This window comes from Lissotriton vulgaris, chromosome 5 (assembly GCF_964263255.1).
Source record: "Lissotriton vulgaris chromosome 5, aLisVul1.2, whole genome shotgun sequence".
Taxonomy (NCBI): domain Eukaryota; kingdom Metazoa; phylum Chordata; class Amphibia; order Caudata; family Salamandridae; genus Lissotriton; species Lissotriton vulgaris.
The window spans coordinates 1,224,198,542-1,224,221,870 of record NC_141693.1 but is presented as its reverse complement, the minus strand read 5'-3'; the positions used below and the strand labels follow the sequence as shown (position 1 = coordinate 1,224,221,870).

Below are 23,329 nucleotides of genomic sequence, written 5' to 3'. Positions count from 1 at the left end.
TACCATAGACCTGAGCAGATCACAAAAATGCCCATGTTGCTGTGAGGACGATGCATATATCCTGCATATGGCATGCCTGTATGCGTCACTGTTGGAATATTGGAGAGAGATGTTTAGTTGCATATCAATAATAAGTGGCAAGTCTGCTGGTGGCATTATTTAGCTATGTTAATCTAACTCCTAGCTACGATAGAAGATGTATTGTCGAGGCCTTGTTGCTCGCCAAGTGAACAGTTGCTATGTGTTAGGGTAGAATGTGGTCTCTCCTGTACAATGACTAGTTCAAAGACATGGTTTTCTGCAATGAAGAATCAGAATCAGAACTTTACACAAGTCTACAACCTGTCACTTCGAGACCCAAAGATATATGGGACCTGTATAGATCATTTATGTTGCAGAAGTTGGGCATACCTGCCTAGGTTATAGTGCCTGACAGTCCTACATTAAAGAGATCTACAACCACACACAGACTCTGAGGTCACAATGACATTTCTGGGACTCTGGGAATAGGCACCCAGGAACTAGTTCAAGCTATGTTGAGTTTTTAGTCTTCCTTTCGAAGCCTCCTACAGTGTGGACACTGAAAATTACAATACCCTGGAATGTCCTTAGCCCTTGTCAGATTATGAAAAGCTTTCGTTCTGGGGTTGAAAATAGACTATCCTGGCGTTGGCTGCCCATACAACTCTACATACTTGTTATTGGAAATTGTGTTTTGGGATTCAGGGGGCGTGAACACCCTTCTGAAGCAATAACCACAATCCCTGTCAGGGTAAATCACAAAAGTCACAAAATTAACCCGTGCTAAACCTCTGGCAGCTTGGCACTAAACGCAGTTAGGCTTAATTTAGAGGTAATGTGTAAAGTATTTATGCATCACACAAACTGAAGTAAAGAGAAAACACAGCACAAAAAAAATCCCAGTAAGGGGCTGGGGGCACACTGCCTCACATCCCAGCACAGTTCGCCCTTTTGCATCCTCGTAAATGCAGTACAAAATTAGTGCTTAATTAAAATGTAGCTGTAGTTTGTCACCAAAGTTGGTGCAGATATTGCTGTATATCTCTAGACACGCGTTTCTGGGTTCAGCCCTTCTTCATTAGAGAGCAGCAGTAGTAGAAAGCAAAAGAAAAGTCATCTGGGATTGTTGGAAATGCTGCCAAATTCGTCTCAGGTCACAGTGCTACTCACAGGCACACAGGAGCATCTCCAAAGCTTGTCAGTTTGCTGGCACAGGGGAGCCTTTTTAACAGAAAGGGTGCAGGGAGCACACTGCTTCACATCCCAGCACAGTTCGCCCCTTTGCATCCTGGTAAATGCAGTACAAAATTAATCCCAAACCAATTTGAAAAATAGAGAATATGTTAATAAATAATCAGAGACAAAAACAATAAAAATCTAATCAGTAGAATCTGAGATATGCAATTTCACAGATTTAAGTAAGGATAGCACCTAAAATCACAAAGCTCGCCTCATGGTGATCTGGACATGCTAGATCAGGGGAAAAGTCACAAGTTCAGGCGGACATTGATGGAGAGTTGCCCGGATGAAGGGACCAGGTTAGTAATGCTAAAAGAGTTACCCTCTCAAAGTCCGACTCGAAGAGTGCAGTTCGCGGTGGGGAAGGCCCTGTGGACCGAGGAGAGCGCTGCTGATGGTCATGCTGATGCGCAAAGAACATGTCTGGTGTTGGTGATTATCGCTGTTGGAGCTTTGAGCTGATTGTCAACGCTGGCTGTCGTCACTGTAGCGCAAAGTGCGGATTTCGCATAGTCCTCATCTTTAAAACAATTCACCTTAGCTCCTCTCTGTCGGAGAGTTGTAACCCACACCAGGTTCTATTGGTCATGGTGTGAGGAAGGAACCCAAGCATGCCACCTTTCACATACAGCGACACTCCTCTCTCTTACAATTCATAGTCTTTGAGATTAATACTGAAAGAGAGCAGTACGTAGCTAGTCGGGTTGTGAACTACCACTACACCACCCCTTGTGTTTTATTATATCTGTAAGCCTACTGGAGCAGGAGGACAGTTTGGATTGAATCCCTCAAGTTTTAGTGAAAGTGTGGTGTTGAGCTTTATTTGAAGCCATTACAATTGGTGGAGAATTTAAAGTCCACAGAAAGGGAGTTCCAAGATTTAGCAGCAAGATGAGTGAAACAGCTGCCAGAGCCAGCTGTGATGAATGTGAGGGAAAGTCAGAAGATAAAGTGATGTGGATTATAAGGAAGCACCCTCATTTTGATGTGCTTTATAGATAAGGCGCAGAGATTTGCAGGTATTATGCATGGCAACAGGTTACCAGTGCAAGCTTTTAAAGTGGGAATCCAAGGCCCAAGATGGGCACTGAGAATGGCAAGTGCTGTGGGTTTTAGCAAATTTGAATATGTTGAATGAAATGCATTTTGATAAGAGCAAAACATGTTGCAGGTACTATCTGAGTAGCAAAGGACAACTTATGGTCGAACACAAACCCACGAATTTTAACCAGAGTAACTGGGGCGGTCGGTGTTTCTAGTTCACAGATCAACAGGTAGATTACCAGCTTTTCTGCTGTTCATTTTGAGGCACTTAATGGTCATTGACTATGTTACTGCTGGCATGCAGAAGTTAAAAGCACCATGCTTAGCAGAGGAAGTAGCTGAAACATTCAGGATAATCTGTGTATGATCCGCATACAAATTGATATTGAATACACAGGACTGGAATAGTAATGCAAGGAGGCAAATGTACTGTACTGGATAAACAACTTTATGTTTTTTTGGATTTATCCTCACAAGCTGTGAACTTTATTTTTATAGAAATGTGTGTATACATACGTATGCACACACACACATACATACACACACATATATATATATATATACACACATGCGTGTGTGTGTGTGCGTATTTACATCCAAGTGAACCCACAATTACTCTGGGATTATCCTCAGCATAAATGACGGAACAGGTTTTGTAGACTCAGCACATGTTAAATGGCCAAAAGCTACCTTCATCAAGTTGTCAGTAGGACATTCCATGTGAACAAGGGCTAAAACATAAAACAGTAAAAGACCAGCAGTGGTGAGAGTGCAGGCAATGACTTCTCCATCAATGCCTATAAAGTGATAGCAAAAAGAAGCAACTATTTCACCACACTCCTTTGATGTACGTTTCACCTGTTTATTAATTCATCAAAAATGACACATATTTTGATCTATGAATTCTTCCCATCTTTGATCTTCTGTAGGAGCTCTAGCTGTGGGTTTGGGACTCATAGCTGAAGGGTGAATGGCGAAGGGCCTACAGTCAGCCTATAGACTCACAGTTCCAACACGCTGGAATCCACAGATGTGCCGAGCAAGGTGTTTCCAGCTTCTACACACTCAAGCAGAGGCAGATCTAGAACAAAAACCAAAGACTCATCAGAGAAGAGGAGATGAAAGGGAAATGGTGGATTGGGCAGAGAGGGACGCGCACAGGTCAAGATAAATATCAAGGAAAATGAAATACAAACAGAAACACTGACTGCTCAGGCACAAGATGCAGACAGACATGATCCACATTTGGGAAAGAGACACAGACTCCAAGGTTTGGTCATAGGTGATGAGGGACAGACTCCCTGTGACAGAGATAGGAGTCAGATCCTCCAAATGAAACCCATATGGAGTCAAGAACAGTAATGCTCAGCAAAAGAGATATAGCGTAAGGGTAAGAGACACCTTGTGACCAAGAAATGGTGTAAGGGACAGACTGATATGGGATAAACCTTATGCACAGGGATACTGGTATGAGAAAATAGTCAAAGACTCCCATTGACCAAAACATAGAGTACGAGACATACACTCTGTAACAAGGTCCAGGACAATGACTAAACAATCCCTGTGACTCACATATGCGATGGGAATCATCTCACACTTTGGGGGACCTACCCGAAGAGCAGCATCGAGAACCAAAGAATGAAGACATCAGATGCATGTTGCATTCATTAGCCCCAGTTTCTGCCCAAGTTTGGGAAGATTCCTTTCATTTACCCAGTGACTGCAAACCTGCCTTCCCTGGAGCATGCAACAGAATGAGTACGTAACTAATCCACTAACTTCATGTGTTCTGGTTCTACATTGAATTAAACATAACATCGAACCCAGAAACAGATCAACTTCAATGTCAACGTAACAACATTCGCTCCACTGAAAAACAACAGGGAAGATACAGTGTGATTGATGCAAACTATTTTAAACAGGTGGAAAACAGTGGTCAGGCACAGATGTGTAATTGGTATTACTCTTTTTGTCTGCTCCATACGTTTTATGGCGCATCGGATGAGTATTGGCATGGCAATGCCAGAGGGCGCAGGTTCTTGGAAATGTGCAGCCTCAGAATGGGAGAATGATGAAGAGGGCTGCTCTACCAGCATCTTCTGGTTCTCCCATTGCAGCATGAAGGTGCGAAAACTAATCTACAGGGTTCTCCATTCTGGGACAGTACTCTCTGACCTGACGTTTCTGTAGACCGGAAGACGCTGCCTGAGGACCTGGAGATCTCTTTTTGAGTTCACGAAGACCGCGGCTGCGGCTCGTTCTTTACCAAAGGACGGCCTGAAATTGACCCGCCCGTGCATTACCGAGACGATCATGATGGGATAGGACTAACTGTATTAGCAAGGATCGGTATGCCTTTCTGAGCCCCCTTGACAACACTGAGATGAACATTACGGCATTTGACTGAAATTGACCCGAGGAGCTTGATAACTCAATTAATAAGTTGTTCTAAGTTCTCCAGTTCCCCATTGGAGCCAGAGGGCCCAACTATCCATGAATTACACGCCCCTCTTGATCTCCCTTGTCCTGATGAAGACCCCGTCTTAAGGTTTTACGTATACCTACCTTTTCGCTTTGGGGTCGAAACGACGACTGCTACAACCCCACACCAGCCGGCGCAACCAACATTTAGATTATTAACATTAGCGGTGGTAGCATGGTTTCATGTTAATTTGTAGAGCATTAGCTACTCCACCTTCATATACTGGCTCAGTGCTCTGAAGCCAGATTGATGTTATTCCATGCATGTTTTATGCTTTGATGTTGTTGCTTGCACTATGACCAATTCTGCACATCCCTCTTTTTTCACACAAACACCCCATCCCACCCTTCTCTTCCCGGGGCACTTAAATAATTGTGTTGCCAGAATGATATATGCAGCTTAAAAAGACGTTGTGATTAAATAAAAGTGTGTTAATTTATTTTCTCCTTACTTTTATTTTGCAAAAATACATATAAGAATTTTTCATGTGTACTTTTGATACCTCTTACTGGGACCCCTCTTTATATATACCATATAGCACCCAGGTCCCAGTGACTTTATTGGGTACAACCCCCCTCTTGTGTAACGTTTCTGTAACAGCAGCACCCATGTTTCATTTTGGGACAGTACATGAGGACCCGACTTTTGAAGCAGGAATTGTGGTCTGTAGTTATTTGCAACAAGTGTACTGTGCTGTAAGTAAACAACTCTGTGCAAGGCTGTGCGAATATTTAGGTCTGTGTGATAAATATGTTTTTTTGTTTAGTCACCGAAGTTGGGTTTCCACCGAAGTTTAAAACCTCATTTTTTAAAAACCTTTATTTATAAAATGTTGTAATATAAGGGAGAAAGGTGGAAATAAAAGAGGATAGTGGAGGTTCCAGGTTCGTCGCCGTGCCAGGGGAAGAAGGGGAAAGGCAATGAAGGAGACACAGTCATCACATTTGCAGTCAAAACAACATACAGTACAGCACAGCACAGCACTATTACCGAAAGGACCATCAAGCAGGTAGGTCTTTGGCACACAGAATCGTATGAGAGGAATTACATCATAGGGATTTATCTTCCTCCCCTGCGGATCTGCTATCTTATAAAGACAGACCACCCAATCGGCTTGTAGAATGTTTGGAATGATGGTGGTTGGATTCACCTCTGCTCAGTCCTTCTTACAAAAGTTTTGAAAGGCAGCCAAGTGCATTTAAATGTATACATTCTGTCCATGACTATTACGGTCAAGCGTCCCATGGAATATATGGGCCACACCTTGGAACACCATAGGGTGCGGCTAGAGGTGGGTGGGGATTCTTCCAGGTATGTGCTATTGGCAATTTTTGCAGCTAAAAGGAAAAATAGCTGAGCAATTTGGCCCTAGGGGTAGAATATGGGTAAACCGAGTCTTCTCTGACTTCTTCCAACGAAAGAACCAGAGGGTGCATCGACAGAGTCACTGAACAAATCTGGGGGTCAAGAGAAGCACCTCCACACAGGAGCATTTAACATGTGTGCAATGGCACATTTAGGCAGGTGCCCCTGAATTTACACTTCCTGCAACAGAGGTTGGGAGTCCTGATCATGGCATGCAGTTGTATAGTGGGAAAGTGCCATCTTGTAAGGAGTTTTTACAAATTAACCATTGTTGTAAGCAGCTGAAGCTCTTGGCTGTGCCTTCTCAGAGCTTCTGCCAAGTGCCGCTTGCAATAATGGTGCCTAGGTCTTGTCTGGAAGGGTTGTCGCCCTGGCTGTAACAGGCCACATAAAGTGGAACAGAGTTGGCTAATGCCTTTCTTAGTGGACCCCTGTGCAAAGAGCAGTTCGAGAGATGTTTTGGCTCTACTGCCATGGTTCTTTATTGAAGGTGTGTTTGCCCAATGGAAAATTTGGTTCCAAACCTTATTTGTAAAAATACAGTAACCTGTGCTCTTCTTTTCAAAGTGCGGAGAATGATTTTGTGTTTGCAGACTGAACTGGACTTCTAGACAGATATTACAGCCAATAAGTGACACTATGCTTTTCCTGGCTGATAAAAAAGAGAGGGAGCTGGGAAAGAATGACTGACGCTTGTCCATTAAGAATAGACGTACAAGAAAAATATTTTAGGAAAAAACACATCCAGATGTGTAGGTCTCTTCCAATCACCCACCCCCTTGTCTTCACCAGTCCCACTGCTCTAGGAGCCAACAGCGTGTTACAAGCAGAACATGAAGGTAGGCCTTGTAGAGGTGGGTGAGCCCCTGAAGGCTCAAACGTGGCTCGAGGCAGATGCTTGGTTGTGGCTCAGCGTGAGTTCCTCTTGGACCCTTGAGCCAAAAATGAGCCAAGCCTAGCTCCTCCTGGTTGAGATTATTCCATTCGGGATCTCCTCGACTCCCAGTGCGCCTTCACACTTCACATGTTAATGGTAAATAAACAAAAGGAAGGCTGCATCTACAGAGTGCCCTCATCCTGAGGAGAACACTGGCAAAACTAAAATGTTGATTCTGCCTGTCAACCAAGTACTAATCACCTTTTACAAAAATGAAGGGCAGCACACAGTATTTGGACAAAATATCGAGTTTAAATATCAAGTTACAGAAATATCTGAAAAAATGTTGAGATACAAAAATATCAAAATGCAGAAATATTGTTGTCCAGAATATCGATTTTTTTCAGGTAAGTAATATCGCTTTCAAGAATATCATTCGTTGTAAAACATTGTTTTTCTTCATGCATTTTAGTTCATATATCAATTTTCCATTATTATTGTTTGTATATTTGTTAACAATATTTTTAAATATAGCCAGTAATTTCAAGAGATTTATAATTTTTAATTTAATTTCTAATAGTAATTTATAGTGTTGTAGCGGGTTGCTAGGCTTGTAGGGGCATAGGCCAGGCAGTTAATTAAGTATACTTAATTAACAATTATTTATTGTTATTTAATTGAATATTATGTTAATTGTGTAATAATTCAATTTAAATCAAATATAAGGTGCCGCTGTTGGTTTCTAAGGGTACAGGGAGGGAAGGTAATTCAGTAATAATGAGCAATTAATGTATTATTTATTTGATTACTCATTATGAAAATAGTGTATAATTATATATTTTTAGTTATATTTGAAGTGTGGGCTGCTAGGTTTGTGGGGTTATAGTGTGGGAAGGTGAGTAATAAATAGATAAAACGTTTTTAAATTGATAATTAATTATTACATTGTTTATTAATAATGTAAATTGTTACATTGTTTTTGATTTTAAAATAAATATTTAGTTTTTGGTTCATTAATAAAGTTTGTATTAGGAGTTTTATATTTGTTGTAAATTAATAGGGTTATTCAAATATGTTATGTGTTTGAAGTGAAGTACTTTTCCTACTGTTACACAAACTGGATTGGGAATAGTAATTTTAACCCCTCTGAAGTCCAATGCTTTCCCTCCTGTTGCACAGACTGGAGTGTGAATAGTAAATTTCACCACTCAGAAGTCCAACACTTTCTCGACTGTTGCAGAGACTGTATTGGGAATAGTAAATCTTACCCGTCCAAAGTACAATGCTTTCCCTACTGTAGCACAGACTGGAGTGGGAATGGTATATCTATTATTCCCCTACTTCAATACTTTTCTTAATATTGTTTAAGTATATCCATTATTGTCATTTGTTCAAATATATATAATAGCGGACTAGCTGGGTGGCAATAAAGAACATTTTATACCGATTTAGGTCCTCGCTCGTTTTTCAAGGTTGGACTAAAAGATGTACTTCACTTTACCCTCTGTTCTCCTAAGGTTTCTGGCCAGTTTTCAAGTCCAAAGTGAGGGTGCAAACAAGGGGTTGCCATATGCTGCTAGTAGCAGAGGCTGGGGGGGTCACATTACAAAGATGGTAGGCCTTTGAAGCTTCCCCATTGAGCACTGGCCCATCCTGGAGGAGGAGGTGTGACATCTCTGCCCAGGATGTGAATTGTTTCTGATGCCAGGGAGCAGAGACGCTCTACCCAGGGGACCAGAAATATGTGTGTGTGGCAGGTTGCACAACGCCTTTTAGGGGCCACACCAGGGTTGGTAGGGTTTCAGGGGGCACTTCTAAGGTGTCCTCTAAGTACATGGTGTAATAAATCTCACACTGGGATCGGTGTGGATTTATTACAAGTAGTTGTTTGGTACCAAACACTCCTGGTTTCAGTGAAGCCATCATGGTGTTGTGGAACTCAAGTTGTTGAGTTTCCAGCTGATGTCCTCTTTATTGGGTCCCTGGCACTTACAATATTTAAGCAGATATGACCTCACCTGCTGTATAGTGTACCTGCCTTAGGGCTGTAAGGCGGGCCCTCTCAGAGACCCCCAGCACTTCAGCGAGCCTCGCCTAGCCAATCGCGGTGCAGGAGATCGGAGCGGAGTTGGCGGCTGAGGATGTGCTTCTTGAGGGGTGAGCGCAGAGCTGGATGCATGGGGTCTCCACTGTCTGCTGTCACGCACCGCGGGATGGTAGACAGTGAGCAGGGGCACAGCTATTCACCCTGGTGTTTTCCCAGATGTTCTGGTATTGATGGTGGGGGGCTCCGATGACCTGTCCCCCCCTGGCCTTGAACTCTCCGGGTCAGATGCACACTTGCTGAGCACAAGATGGCGGAGGGCTCCTCTGCAGCGCTTGCTGTTTAACGGCTTCCCTCCTCATTCATGGATTTTGGCCTGAATTCGTCACTGTTCCCAGTGGGGCAGGCAACATGTGGGACACTCTTCTATTTCGGTCTCTGTGGTCCCTACCTATTCTGAGGCTCGCTCCAGTTCTCGGCTCTCCTTGTTGCACGGGTCGTCAGCCTGATGCCCTTGTGGGGTTGTGCCTGTGCACGAAAACAGCAGATATTCTACTGTCCTCCCTTGGTGCTGTGACTGCGTCCACCCTCCGACCCCACTTAATGGAACTCTGCTCTCATGGTTTTGGGTCCTGAACAGGGTGCATCTTGCCATCTTGAGATGGTTTCCATCGATTCCCACAACCCGGGGCCGCCATTTTGTGGATTCTTGTCCTTTCCTTTGGTCCATTGGATTCCATCCTGCCAACCTTGAGTCGTTTCTCTTTTTCTGGACTGCCTTATCTCTTTCTCCCCCTCAGGTCCCCCTCTCTCCTCTCACCAAACTCAGCCTCCGACTCTTCTCCCCCACCTACCCCTCTCTACCCCTTTTTTTATTTTTTTTATTTCCCTGTTAACTCTGTAAATATGTGATATATATTTGTCCAGCCCTGAGCAAATCTACTATTTGTATATATATATGTATACAGAGATAACTCTAACCACTAGTATATGTAGTAAACCCTTGTACTCACTACCATTCCTATGTGATTCTTAGAGTTTATCCATTTGTTTCTCTTCCGTGAGTGACTTTACAACTTGTACATTTGCAATTTTCTGATTGTATCTCTTCCTTGTGTGACTTTACAACTTGTACACTTGCAATTTTTTCTGTTTGTATCTTTTATGTTACTCTTGTAATCCTAAGTCCTTATGTATCGCAACTGGTTCTTTTGTAAAGCGCTCTGACACCTTCGGGTCATGTTCGCGCTATATAAAATCGTATGAAATAAAAAAAAATTCTAGAGGGGTGAATTACCTACATCTACATGCAGTGCTGGCTGGCATGGCACCCAGACAGGGTGCCATGTTGACTTTGTTGTTTTTTCACCTCAAAGGGGCATGCCAGCTGCAAGGGCCGTGGCATGGTCCTAGTGGGGTGAGCCCAGGGAACCCTCTTCAGCTCCCAGGCCCTAGGTACCAAGGGTACCATTTACTAGGAACTAAGAGGGAGGAAAAAGTACCAATTGTGGATAAGTTTTAGGGAAGAGGCACTTGCACAGGGGACCTGGTTGGCAGGGACCCTGTGCACTACAATCAAAGCCACATCAAAACTAGGCAAAAGGTGGGGGCTGACCATGTCAAAAGAAGCGCTTTATCAAAGCCACCAAATAGTAGTGTGTGGAAAAGGTTCGAGTATTCCTGGATATTTAGATTCAATTTCAAGTCTGAAATTGAGGTTTGTAAACTATATCAATGGTCAACATTTCTATACATTTATAGATCTAATACCTTTTCACAATTCATATTTATGAAAACTACTGAAGTGGAGTTAGATTTTTGTGTCAGTTTTAGTGTACATCTGCTTAGCGGTTTTTGTTACAGTAGAGAGCAAACATCTTTCTGACCTCCAACTCTATACAGTTTTAGCATTATTCGACCAATCAGAGAAAACGTTTAAAGGGTGAAACTTAGGAGGATGGGCTAAGTTGCTGTTGAATTTCTTGAACATTTGTGAAACAGGGCCAAGGTTGCCGGTAATCAACAAATGTCAAGCCTTGCATGCAACGGCGGTCTGAGCATGTAAGCGCAGTGGGGTGGGGTGGGCAAGGGGGGTAGTTGATAGACAACGGAATAGGGAAAATTAAATATATAAATAATTCCCATGCTATCGTTTATGGACATCCCCCCGGCCCTGCCCACCGTGCTTACCTGCAAGGACCTCTGCTGCTTGCATGCAAATGTTGCAAGTCCATTCCCGGCAGAGAGTGTAGCAAGGGAAGCATGGTCTGGCCAAAGGGTAAACCATGCCCCAGTAGCCTGATGGTCATGGCCAGCAACCATGTAAAGCAGGCTCAGATGAAAGTGGTTTGAGCTTAAGGCAGTCCAAAGACAGTGGAGGAATGGTGTCACTAGAAATGTCAATGGTGATGCCAATTTGATAAAACAAAAGGGAGGGAAATGTGCATGCTCTTGTGACCCGATAACAAACCTTACACTGTCCCTCAGGAACACTTATTTCTGCTAGGCTTAAACCTCTTTATTACATCTCCCACTAAGTGGGACCTTTACTCACCTTTGACAGATGAATTACATTATTACAATGTAATAGTATACAAGGAAAGACAAACAGCACTACTATCCTCACAAAGTAGCAGTGCTTTTAAGACAATTTTAAGCTTACACAGAAAATAGGTCATAAGTAGTTAGCTTTGCACTGAAGGGCAGTGGCAATACAAAACAACAAAAAATGATAAATCGAATGGTCCAAAAGATTCTAAAAAGGAAGGCAACGCCAGCAATTAAAACATTTCAGCGTTGAAGACGGATTTTATCTGGATGCCCCCCATCTCTGAAGCCATCAGCCAGGGAGAACAGGGATTTGGAGGCAATTCTGGGTGGTCCTAAGTTATGTTCAGTGACATGTCGTTCCTTGAATGAGTCAAAACCCAATGAAACTGGGGAAGCTGACACTTTCCGGTAAAATACCTTATAGCCCCTTCATCAGGACGGACACATCTAAGAGTATAAAATAAGCAAATGGGACATGGATAGCAATTACTAAGATATGAGATATCACCAATGATGCTACCGAGAAGCCATTAAACAAAAAATTATTATCCTAGTTACATATTAAACTTTCAAGACCGCGCCTAAATTACAAGGTTGCACCAAGACAGAAATTCAAACTTCCGGCCACATGTCACTTTGATAAATATCCACTTTGACTCTACAATCCTTTAATTGCAAGTAGGTCACTGAACTACTATAAAATGGTGCTTCTTTCTAAGGCTATTCTGTCACAACATTATATGACAATTCCAGTTTCTTCACTTTTGCCAAGCTCTTAAAACCTGTCTTTTCAAAGCCTTTCCTCTAGTTAAAGTTGAAGGACAATGCACTGTTTACGGTCCAGTCTCAGGTCTTTGCGCGAGGTGCTATATGGCCTAGGTACCATACACCCACTTTCAGTATCATCAAAATCATAAAATATCAAAGATGGTACAAAGGACTAGGGAAGGGTGAGAAAAGGACAAGACCCATCGCGGCTTCAAGTTAGAACCAGAGTGAGTAAACTTATACTACGCTACATCGTGGTGGAGGTGAAGGTACTGCTAAAGGTCAGAATAGGGGCAGGTTGAGTTGCGTACAGGTAATTCTGTGAATTTCCACACAGACTGCGATAAAGGGTTTCTGGGTACAGTGTCTCCAGAACTAAGGATTTACTATAGCTCATACAAGCATGGGAATGCGAAAAGATGCAAAGAGATTTAGGGGTTTTATAAGAGATCGGGAGAGACAAAGATCAACAGATGAGGTAGTGGAAAGTGGCATATATAACTGGAGATAAAAAAAAGAGATAAGAGAGTGAGAATTGGGCAAAAGACGTGGATCTACAGTGGATACAAGTAAGAGAGAGTTACAGAATTTATGATATGGGACAGAGACACAGAGAACTGCAGATAAAGGAAAAAGGGAGACAGAGCCACATATGGACAGGGGATAAAGATGCATATATAATTTACAAATAACAAGAATATAGGAAAAGATAGAGAGAGAAAGAGTACAAGCAGATGTCACGTTTTCATTGGCCCTTGATTAAGCATTGAGAGGTGCTGAATGCAGGGCATAGGACAGGGCAAGAGAGAAGGTTAAGATAAACCCTTTCTTGCTTGCAGGTGCTCAAGATTTTCCTTCCTAGCTCAGTTCTATACTCTGGGGTCTCACCTTGTATGGTTCGTAGCCAACAGAATGCGGTTGCCTTTAGTATCTCCCAGTCATCGTAGCAATCCTGGCTGGTGGCATGTAGCCAGATTAGGGCGAGGATTGTGGCCCACACAGTTGAGTCAGTGTTCTGAGAGAGAGGAGTAAGTGAAGAGTAATTAGAGAGAGAAAAAGGTAAACAAACTGAGTTTCAAAATACACAGACATCTTGGGAAGACGAACATCATATAAAATGAGTTAAGGAGTTGAAGAGAGAGGAGGGAAGAGTTGGAGACACAAATTTGGAGAACTTGAGGTAAAGCGTGGAAGTGCTGAATAGAATGGCATGAGACAATTGGTGGGGGAGCTAAAAATGAAATATGGGCACGGTACAGTTAGGGCTGGAGACAAAGGGTACAAGTTATAGATACAGAGAGTGCTAGAGAAAGGGCTGTAGAGTTGGAGACAGAAATGGTAAATCATAGACACGGGAAGGGTAGCTGAAGACAGAGGCTGTGGCATACTGGTAAATATGCCCTAAACATGGCAGACTTCCCAATGCATGAGAACTAGCCTCCCCTGGAAGACTGGCTGTTGTCTTTGATTGACTTCCTGATCGTACTAAATCCACTCAAAATCAATCTTTGTTTCCATCCCAAAATCAGCCACTCATTTGTATATCCAAACTGCCAGTCTCACAACCTGCCAACCTCTAAATGACTCCCAAAGTGGTATTGTCTCAGGCGCCACCCACACAATTTCATCCTTTTCATCACAATCTAAAGCTAAAATCTCACACAAAAACTTTAGAGCTTCCATGCCCAGGACTCTGCAAACGTTTGCTTGGTGCAGAGGGAGATCATTGGATTGATATGTGTAGGATCATCTGGGATGCTCTTGGATAGATTGGAGACAAATTGCGCACCTACTGAATGGACAACTGAATTACTGTGATTTCTATGATTAATGGTTCCATCGACCAACTTCCTTCATTAGTTCTTTGGTACCATCCACTTCACACTTCACCCTTTGAGTGGTATGTGATATTGGTGTCTGTGCAAATGTCACTCAAAGTAGGCTTTATGGGTGGTGTCAAGAATATACCCGTTACCTGGCGGTTAGAGACAACAGGTCTCGTTTTCCAAAATAGTATAATCAGCACTTAACAGTTTACTGGCTTGCATGGGTGTAAATTTAGTATTGTAATGTAAATTTGGCAATTGCAAACCTCATCCAGTAATGTCTGGAAACCTGTATCTTTTGCCGATTTCCAGGAACAAGCTTAAAGAAATTTGTTAATTCTTTTTTTCTCAGGTGTATATATTCATGTGTTTGAGGATAGTCACAAATTCTAAAAACATTTGCCTTGCACAGTCCACTCCCCAACGATATGAGTAGATTTAATCACAGGGAGACCTATGAGTGAGTAAATACAACTCTAGGTATGAAACCAATGTTTTAAAATTACAAACGTACTGTTTTCTTATTTAAACGTGAACGACAAACTTAGACACTGAAATAAGGTGTGAATTTGGCCCAGTGTGCGTTCGGCAATGTCATCCACAGGACATACCAGAACTGTTATTCATTTCAGCCATGTATCTGCACATCTAAACTGTGCTTGATGTACAGTACGTGATCTGTTCTGTCTAATGGGTTGTGTTGAACATTCATACATGGCATCTTGCAGGCAAATGCTACTGAAAGAGATGTGATAGCTAACCGTAAGGTTAACTGTGTGTGAGCTGTTTTAACTTCAGTGTTCTGTTCTTTTAGTAACAATGCAAACTTTACTTAGGTCAATTATTGTGTTCTAGTTCAGAGAGGGCCTGGCCTTGCTGTTCAGGCTGGACGTTTTCCATTATAGCAGGGTCAGGACTGGTTGCGTATGGCTGAGCCAAAACTGAAGTGGCATGGTGTGCAAAATAACGATGGACTGAGATGCATTGCCAGTGGTTGAGATTAATTCAAGCATTACATCCTTCACTTTTTTTGCATACTTCAGTGTGATGCCCTACGTGGGGCAGGTGTACCCTCACGTGGGCGCCATACACACTCTGACACTGGACTTAAACTATACCAGATTGTTCAACTCCAATAAGAACAATACAGGTCTTGTGCTGCTTGTTTTCTGGTTGAGGAAAGATTTGGCCTAGCAGTTCTGGCTTGACTGTTCCCACTGGAGTTGGCTTAAGACAGATCTGAATATGATTGGGTGGCATGATGTGAAAAATAATGATGGACTGGGATGTGGCTTTGGGAAAACTATCACTAGCTGAGATGAATACAAGTATTCTATGCATAACTTGTTTTGCATATACTTCTGTGTGACGCCCTAAGTGGGATAGGCATGCCCAGATGGGGGTCCCATTCACACTGTAATTGTAATTGTAATTGTAAAAGCATTTATAGAGCGCGTTGCTGCCCAAGAGCGTCCAAGCGCTGAGTAGAAGCAGGAGTACCTGGAGGGGATCTAGGGGGAATCGGAGTTAACGAACAGCAGGGTCTTCAGACTTTTACGGAACGAGAGTAAGTCCGGGTTGGACCGAAGTGAGAAGGGGAGAGCATTCCAGAGCTTGGCGGTGTTCAAGGAGAACATCCTGCCCCCGGACCTGGCTCGCTTCACTCTGGGAACAACCGCGAGGAACGCGTCTGTCGACCTGAGGTTCCTGTTAGGTTGATAAGGAGTGATAAGGTCAGTATTGATGGCTGGGGCTGTTTTCCAAAAGGCGCGGTGCGCCAAGCACAGTGCCTTGAAGGTCACTCTCTGCCTCACTGGCAACCAGTGGAGAGTTTTCAGAGCAGGTCTGGCTGATTGAATGCGCGGGAGTTCCAACACGGTGCGGGCTGCGCAATTTTGGATGACCTGTAATTTCCGGAAGGTCATCTCTGGTGCCCCTGGATACAAAGCATTGTTAGAGTCCAGACGAGACTGGATAAGGCCTTGTACCGCCACCTTTTTGGCCTCCAGGGGGAGTAGCGGGAGAACCTTCCTCAGGATCCTAAGTAGGCCCAAGCAGGTGGAGGACAGTTTTTTGGCTTGAGTAGAAAAGGAGAGTTTGTTGTCAAGCCATATCCCCAAGCTTTTAACGCTGTCCTTTGGGGTGGGGGGAGTGCCCAAAACACTGGGCCACAGTGAGGTGAATGGTACGGGAGAGGTAGGACCCAGAAGCATAAGCTCCGTCTTATCACCGTTGAGTTTTAGGGAGGAGTTGGACATCCATCCCTTGACATCCACTAGGCAATTTAGGAGGTCGGCTGCGGAGTGTCTACTGTTCTTAGTGGCCAGTGAGACCACCAGCTGGGTGTCGTCGGCATATGACACAATTTTGATGTCATATGGCTCGACAACACCCGCCAGCGGCCCCATGTAAACGTTGAACAGTACAGGGCTTAGAGAGGAAGTGCATTGTGCCACTGGAACTAAACTATACTCGAATGTCGAGTTCTAATGAGGGCAAAACTGTTCGTGGGTTGCTTGGGTTTCAGTGGATGGAAGACCTGGCCACGCAGCTTGGACTGGACTGTTTTTTTTCCACTGAAAAAGAGTCAAGACTGATTTGCGTATGGCTGGGCCCGTACTGAGGAGGCATGGTCTGTCACTTAGTCACATTTGTTAAAAACATTTTTTTTAAATGTGGTCTTGTTTTGTGAAGGATCATTTTCCAATCTTCACAAGATATTTTCTTTACCAAATCCTAAGTGGCATGTGTGTTTTCCATTAATCATATACAATTCTGTTTAGTATGCAGAAAGTATTTGTGTGTTTTTTCTTTTTACATTATTAGGGTTGGAATTTTCCTGGTGCAGTATTGCATTGGTTGTTGCCAATTTGCTATGTATGGAAGGACAGATTTTGTTATCTTCATATTCTCTGTTCAGCTTCTCACACATCACACTACCCTTACTTTTCTCACACAGTCTTCTTGCTGACCCATAGCCATGCTTAGTCTAGGAGCCGGTCATGGTTGGTGGGCTAGGGGGTCCAGTGCTCAAGTATGTAATTATGATGGGAAATCTCTTATAAGGGAAATGATAATGTTCTTCTCACTCATTCTCTGGCTTTTAACTATCATGAAATATCATGTTTTCTAGCATAACCCTTGCATTTAAGACCTGGGCCTTGCTGTTTTTCACAACTCATTTGCACTTCAACCCACAGCCCTTTGAATTTTCACCAAGCACGTATTCTTCTAAACAGAGAGAGCACTTTTACAGTATGCATTACTCCACTCACTTCCCAACTGTCTAGACAAGAATGTAGGGACCTTTTATATGCAGGTCCCGCATTTTGGAACTGCCCCTCTTTTGAAACTTCAAAAAGAGTTGTCTGATTCATCCTCAAGGACAAAATAAATACTTATGTGTTCCCAAGATACAACCATGTCACTAAAATTTTCCGTTCTTTGGCCAGGTCTATGGAGGTGCCCTGAGAAACCCAATGTTGGTTTAGCTCGAAAGAAAACTTATATATTAAAGGGAACAGCATTCAATAGGGTGGTAGAAGTGGAAAGATGGTACCAGACACCAATAAGACACTGAGTCAAAACTCGAGATATAGGGTGGGAGAGCTGAGAAAAAAAGTTGGAAGCTGAGGTAAGAGTTGGAACAAGAGGATGGCAGATAAGAAGCAAATGCCAAACTAGATAACTTTACCTGGCCTGGTATGTTTGCCTTGAGCTCCTCCTCAGTGGTCTCAAGGGCAGAAGCCAAAGAAGCATTCAGTGTCCAAGAGCCATCGTCATTCTGTGCCGCCTTGAGTTTTGGGACAGGATCTTCCTGGGCTTTCTTTACTGAAACCAGAAAACAAATGGAATGTTGAGGGGAACCGGATATGAATGGGCCCCCTGCAAAATATAGCAGGGCGCCCCTGAGATTCTGGCATTCTACAACTGTACAAAAGTCATAGCTAAATGAGTACTCCTGAATGGTTTGTAGTTAATTTTGGTTGCAGGGACCTGTGTTGCGCCCGTAGGACTGCAGAGGGAACAAAAAGTAGCAGTCAAAGGTAGCTATAATTTTCTAAACTGTATCTGCCTATGGCATCTCTAACTGGGCCCAACTGCTCCTGCATTTCAGTATTGCGTTCTTGTATTCTGCACGCCGTCTCCCAGAGTGACCATTACTGAACAGCAGCCAGATCATGCATGTTGTCTAGGTGTAGAGGCACCAGTGCAGAGTAACTCCTAGGGAATCACTCATGTGGGTGGGTGGAGCATCCCCATCGTATGGATTCCTCACTAAGTATGACAAGAGTGTACAATCCTCAAACAGACAATGGGATTGAACTGTCGGGAAACATCCATGACAACGCAGTCAAAACACTGCGCTGCCATTACCACGCGTCTTTTACAACACAAGTTGTTACCATGACTTGCGCTGGAGGGCGCTCTAGACTAAGGAATAGTAGATTTACTATTCCAACACCTTCCCTACTGTACGTACACTGGTGTTGGAATAGTAAATCTAACTATTCCTAAGTCCATCACCCTACAGCGCAAGTCGTTGTAACGACATGCGTTGTAAAACCTGCATTGTGATGTACCGCGATCTAAAAGATCGCGTTGTAACATCATACAACCGAACTGTCCTTTCTTATAACTTCTTTTCTCCAATGAGCTTTGTCTGCAGCTACCGCCACTTGCACTACCAAAACTTTAGACTGTGCAGTTCACAAAAATAGCCTGCCATGCTTGGACTCTTAACAGAACTTGACTGAGCCTATGGTACACACCACTCCTCATCCAAACATGCAAAGTATTCCATGCACCTCCTTAAAGTTGGCAGACCACAGAAACAAGGAATGAGCTGTCTCCTTCATCCACTTCAGGAAAAGGAAGGGCTGCAGGTGACTAACATTGAATAACAGAACTGGACAATTCAGATGGGATGGAATCATCCGCGGAGGGCAGGTTGTTTGCTAGCTTCTGGTAGACTAATGTGGTGCAAGATTCCATAGCCAACAGGGAAGTTTAAAAGTGAAACATTAATTTATTGAAAAAGCAATAGCATTTCTACAAGAAGCCCTATACAAAGTATGTCAACAGTAAATAAAGCCATTATCTGTTCGATGTGTAGAACTGTGAGGATGACCTTAGGAGAGATGATGATTTAGAACAAAGACAAAACATTACTCACTTTTCTAGGAGAGTGATGTCAGGTGAAATTGAGGTTTGGGAGAAAGTAATGCGATTTTATTACAAGAACGGAAGCTACCATTATGCATTATTTTTTAATGGACAATCCTACAGCACCTTTAAAGAATTACTTTAGTACAACAATATAACAATGCAGAACTGGAACTTTAACAAACCATAAATACTCCCAAAGTAAGAAAACTCTCGCTAGTTTCCCCTTACTTATACATGTTAAACATAAGGTAATACTGCACATTTAAACTGTGGTAATAGCAACATCTGTGGTACATCCACAGATTTAGCACCAACCCCAACATGAGAGCCACAATCCATATCAGAGCCACTCATGAGCACACACAAACATTCAGACGATTTTAAGGGGGAAAAACATATTACAACTAAGAGGATGAGTGAGGGAAACACAAAATTCATTCTCTTCTTACATGCTCAGCACTAAATCCCCACCTTGACACGGGTGGAAAGAATTGAAGATGCATCTCCTCAAGGAACACTACGTCCACAGGTACTTACATCGATTGCACCCTGCTCACTGTGACATCCTACATCAAACTCCTTCTTCAGTCACCTTCCTCTTCTACGGTGCTCTGGTGCTTTACAGGTTGGTCCGCATTTTACATCTATGCACAATTACATACATGCATGCTACATCCACGCACTCATACAGCTCTCTAGTATGAATACAGGCAGGAAAGATTTCAAAAAGGAGGATGCAAATACAAATGCAGAAATCTACAGGTGCAGCACACGTATGCAAACACAGTATATTTTGGGGAAAAAGCACAAACATAGATTACAAACACATGCACACATGACCGACCCCCAGGCCTAACCTCCTCCCCTGCCCCCCCCCCCCACCCCCTCAAATTCAAACTGGTAAATTCAATATGTCTGGCTATGAATTTGTCTGCATTGTGGGAGGTACTTTAAACATATCAAATATTCTCTTTTTTAATTAAGTGTTTATATATGAAAGAGCAAAATGAGATGTTGCTAATTGTTTTATTTTGTGGACATACCCAGTCCATCTGCAAGCACCAATAAAACACAAATCTGAACTGAATGATCACCCTGCCAACAAAATTAATGCTTTCTACAATATGCAACATAAAAAGTTGTCTTACAATCGGTAGTTTGCCTCTTCACTTAATTTAGAGGCATTAAAAAAAATGGCAATAGAGCACACCTACTGCGGACATCTGAAGGTCAGTGGTTGCAATCCAAGCAGCAGAGTTACTGAATGACTGCAGTAAAGGCAAAACAACAACTGTAATATACAGAATATAGTAAATAGATAATCTTTGTTTTGAATCCATGTGTGAAATAAAGTACAGGATAAGATAAAGAGTGTGATGATTGCACCAGTCAACGTATACTCCCTACTGCATTGCAATAGGGGCTCTTCATAGAGTGTAATATGAATATTTATAGAAGAGTGGTATGGTACTAAAATATTGAGTCTTGTAAATGTCCAGTATTTGTAAAGCGCAAACAATTACCCGAGGGCTGTTGGGAAGATTTAAGCAAGTTATTTCCCAGAGTCACATGGTGCTGGACGATCTGCCACTGGCGCTGGGGATCGAACCGTGAGCCCCCAAGTTAGTTGCCCTGGCCGCTGCGCCAAACATCTTCCCATCTTGAGTATCATCTGACAAAAACATTGTGTCTTAAATATCATTTACAAAAATAACGCACAACTGAAGCAAATAATGAAAAATCTACGCCAAATGGAACAGTATTTTTGTAAACAATATATAGGACACAATATTTATATCACACAATATTCTGACAACCTACAAAAGCAGTGACAAGAGCTCTGAGAAACAGCTACGCTACAATGAGATGTACAAAAAACATACAGAAGAAATATTAAGGACAGACGCACATTTATCGATATATATACACTAAAATGGACACATCTATAAATACAGAGTGCAGACTTCTGGGAGATGCACGCAAAATAAACACTGAGAAATTTAATGGTGATCCACATATACTATAGCATTAACTGAAGGAGACTCACTTGCTCTCAAATAAAGAGAGTAGATTTCAGTGAGAGGCAGCCAACAAGCAGCAGCTCGCCAAATTCCTGGAACTAAACCACCTACTGTATGCCTCACAATCAGGATTCCTTGCAAACCACAGCACTGAGATCACACAGATGACATCAGAACACTCCTCTGCCGAGGAGAAACTGTGGCGCTGATCCTCCTTGACCTCTGTGCGGCATTCAACGCAGTCTCCCACAACTACCTCATCAACAGACTCTACAACAAAGCATACAGCAAGACGCCCTCAAGTGGATCGCCTCCTTCCTTACAGGACGCACAGAGAGCATCCAACTGCCTTATTTCACCTCCACATCCAAAGACTTCATATGCAGAGTACCACAAGGATCATTCCTCAGCCCACCCAGTTCAACACCTAGATGATCCCCCTCGCAGATGTCATCAGATCCCACAGACTCAATATGATCTCCTAAGCAGACGCTCACTGAGGACCCATTCAATGCCAAAACTAACTTGTGCGCCACCATGACCAAATTCGCCAAATGAATGAGAGACAACTGCCTCTAACTCTACTCTGATAAAACTGAAGTATTGATCTTCAGGAAGAACACCTCCACATGAGAACACAGCTGGTGGCCTGCAGAATTCAGACCCACACTGTCCAACCGTCTGCTTTATCCTCGACAGCCAACTGACCATAAAACGCCAAGTCAATGAAGTCGTCTCCTCATGCTTCCACACACTTCGCGTGCTCCGCAGAATCTTCAGATGGATCCCAACCAACAGCAGGAAGACAGTCACTAATGCCCCTGTGACCAGCCACCTCAACTATGGCAACATCCTTTAAGCCAGGATCTCCACCTAGCTCCTCAGAGGACTCCAGTCCATACATAACATGTCAGTTGGACTCATCCTGGACATTTCGCTACGAACCCACATTGCCCCCCACCTGAGAGACCTCCACTTGCTCCCCTTTCAGAAGAGATAAGAGATAAGAGATAACAGTTCTAGATCCTCACGCATGCCTACAAAGCCCTCGATGACCTAGGACCAGCATACCTCAACCATTGACTGAACTTCCACCAACCCTCCAGACACCTGGGCTCCTCTTTATTCGCGCACACACACCCTGCACCCGATGCAGCCATAGTGGTGGCCGCTTCTTCTCCTGCATTGCTGCCAACACCTGGAATGACCTTCCCTCTTAGCTCCATACAGCCCACTCGCTGGCAGACTTCAGAAAGAGAATCAAGACTTGGCTCTTCAATGAAGACACAGCACCCAGATACCCCCTTGGGTGACAGTGTTGCGCTTCACAAATGCGGTTTGATTTGATTTCTGAAATTTTAGTGAAACAGAAGAGCTTCTACCCATTTATCTCACACCACTAGTATGGTCTCACCACACCACAGATTCTGGTTTATTACCTGGTATAAGAATGCCAGGGGGTGCCATTGGAACGGGGTGGCGCTTTGTAAAATGGCATACTGCTATCTCCGGCTTGAATATATTCACTGCAAAACAAAAATGAAGAAAGTTACATAAGGAATTCATAAGTACAAATGCCAGGGAGAATGCTGCACACTGCTGGACATGCCAAATTAGACAACAAGTAGTAATCACAGTAATCCTGATAGGTGTACAGTAAACCCTGAAGTCAGTGCCTAATGAAGACTATGGGGCTCATTAGGATGGCGGGCGGACTTTGTCTGCCCGCCACCCTAACGGAGAATGGGACCGCCCGCCAGAAGTGCGGGGGGTCCCGTAGGGGGAATTAGGATGTGCCCGCCACAGTGGTGAGCACATACTGTATTTTCAGCTCTCTGCACCGCCCGCCACAATATTAAAATGATATGCACTATTTGCATAACCAAAGCGGCAGGCACCGTGTGGTGCCTGCCATTTTGATTA

General features: G+C 43.2%; 1 protein-coding gene across 2 annotated transcripts in view; it reads right to left on the bottom strand.

The window, feature by feature from the left end:
* Window positions 1–3,151: 3,151 nt before the first annotated feature.
* Window positions 3,152–23,329, bottom strand: part of LOC147712348 (von Willebrand factor A domain-containing protein 5A-like) — a 103,777-nt gene continuing 83,599 nt past the window's right edge. For both annotated transcript variants that reach the window (XM_086920318.1, XM_086920319.1), the window contains exons 3-6: window positions 22,846–22,932; window positions 17,911–18,047; window positions 13,279–13,405; window positions 3,152–3,385 (exon numbers count right to left, since the gene is read on the bottom strand). In XM_086920318.1, the coding sequence (XP_086776444.1) occupies window positions 3,306–3,385; window positions 13,279–13,405; window positions 17,911–18,047; window positions 22,846–22,932 (431 nt within the window). In that variant the 3' untranslated portion in view covers window positions 3,152–3,305. The remainder of the gene's footprint in view (window positions 3,386–13,278; window positions 13,406–17,910; window positions 18,048–22,845; window positions 22,933–23,329) is intronic.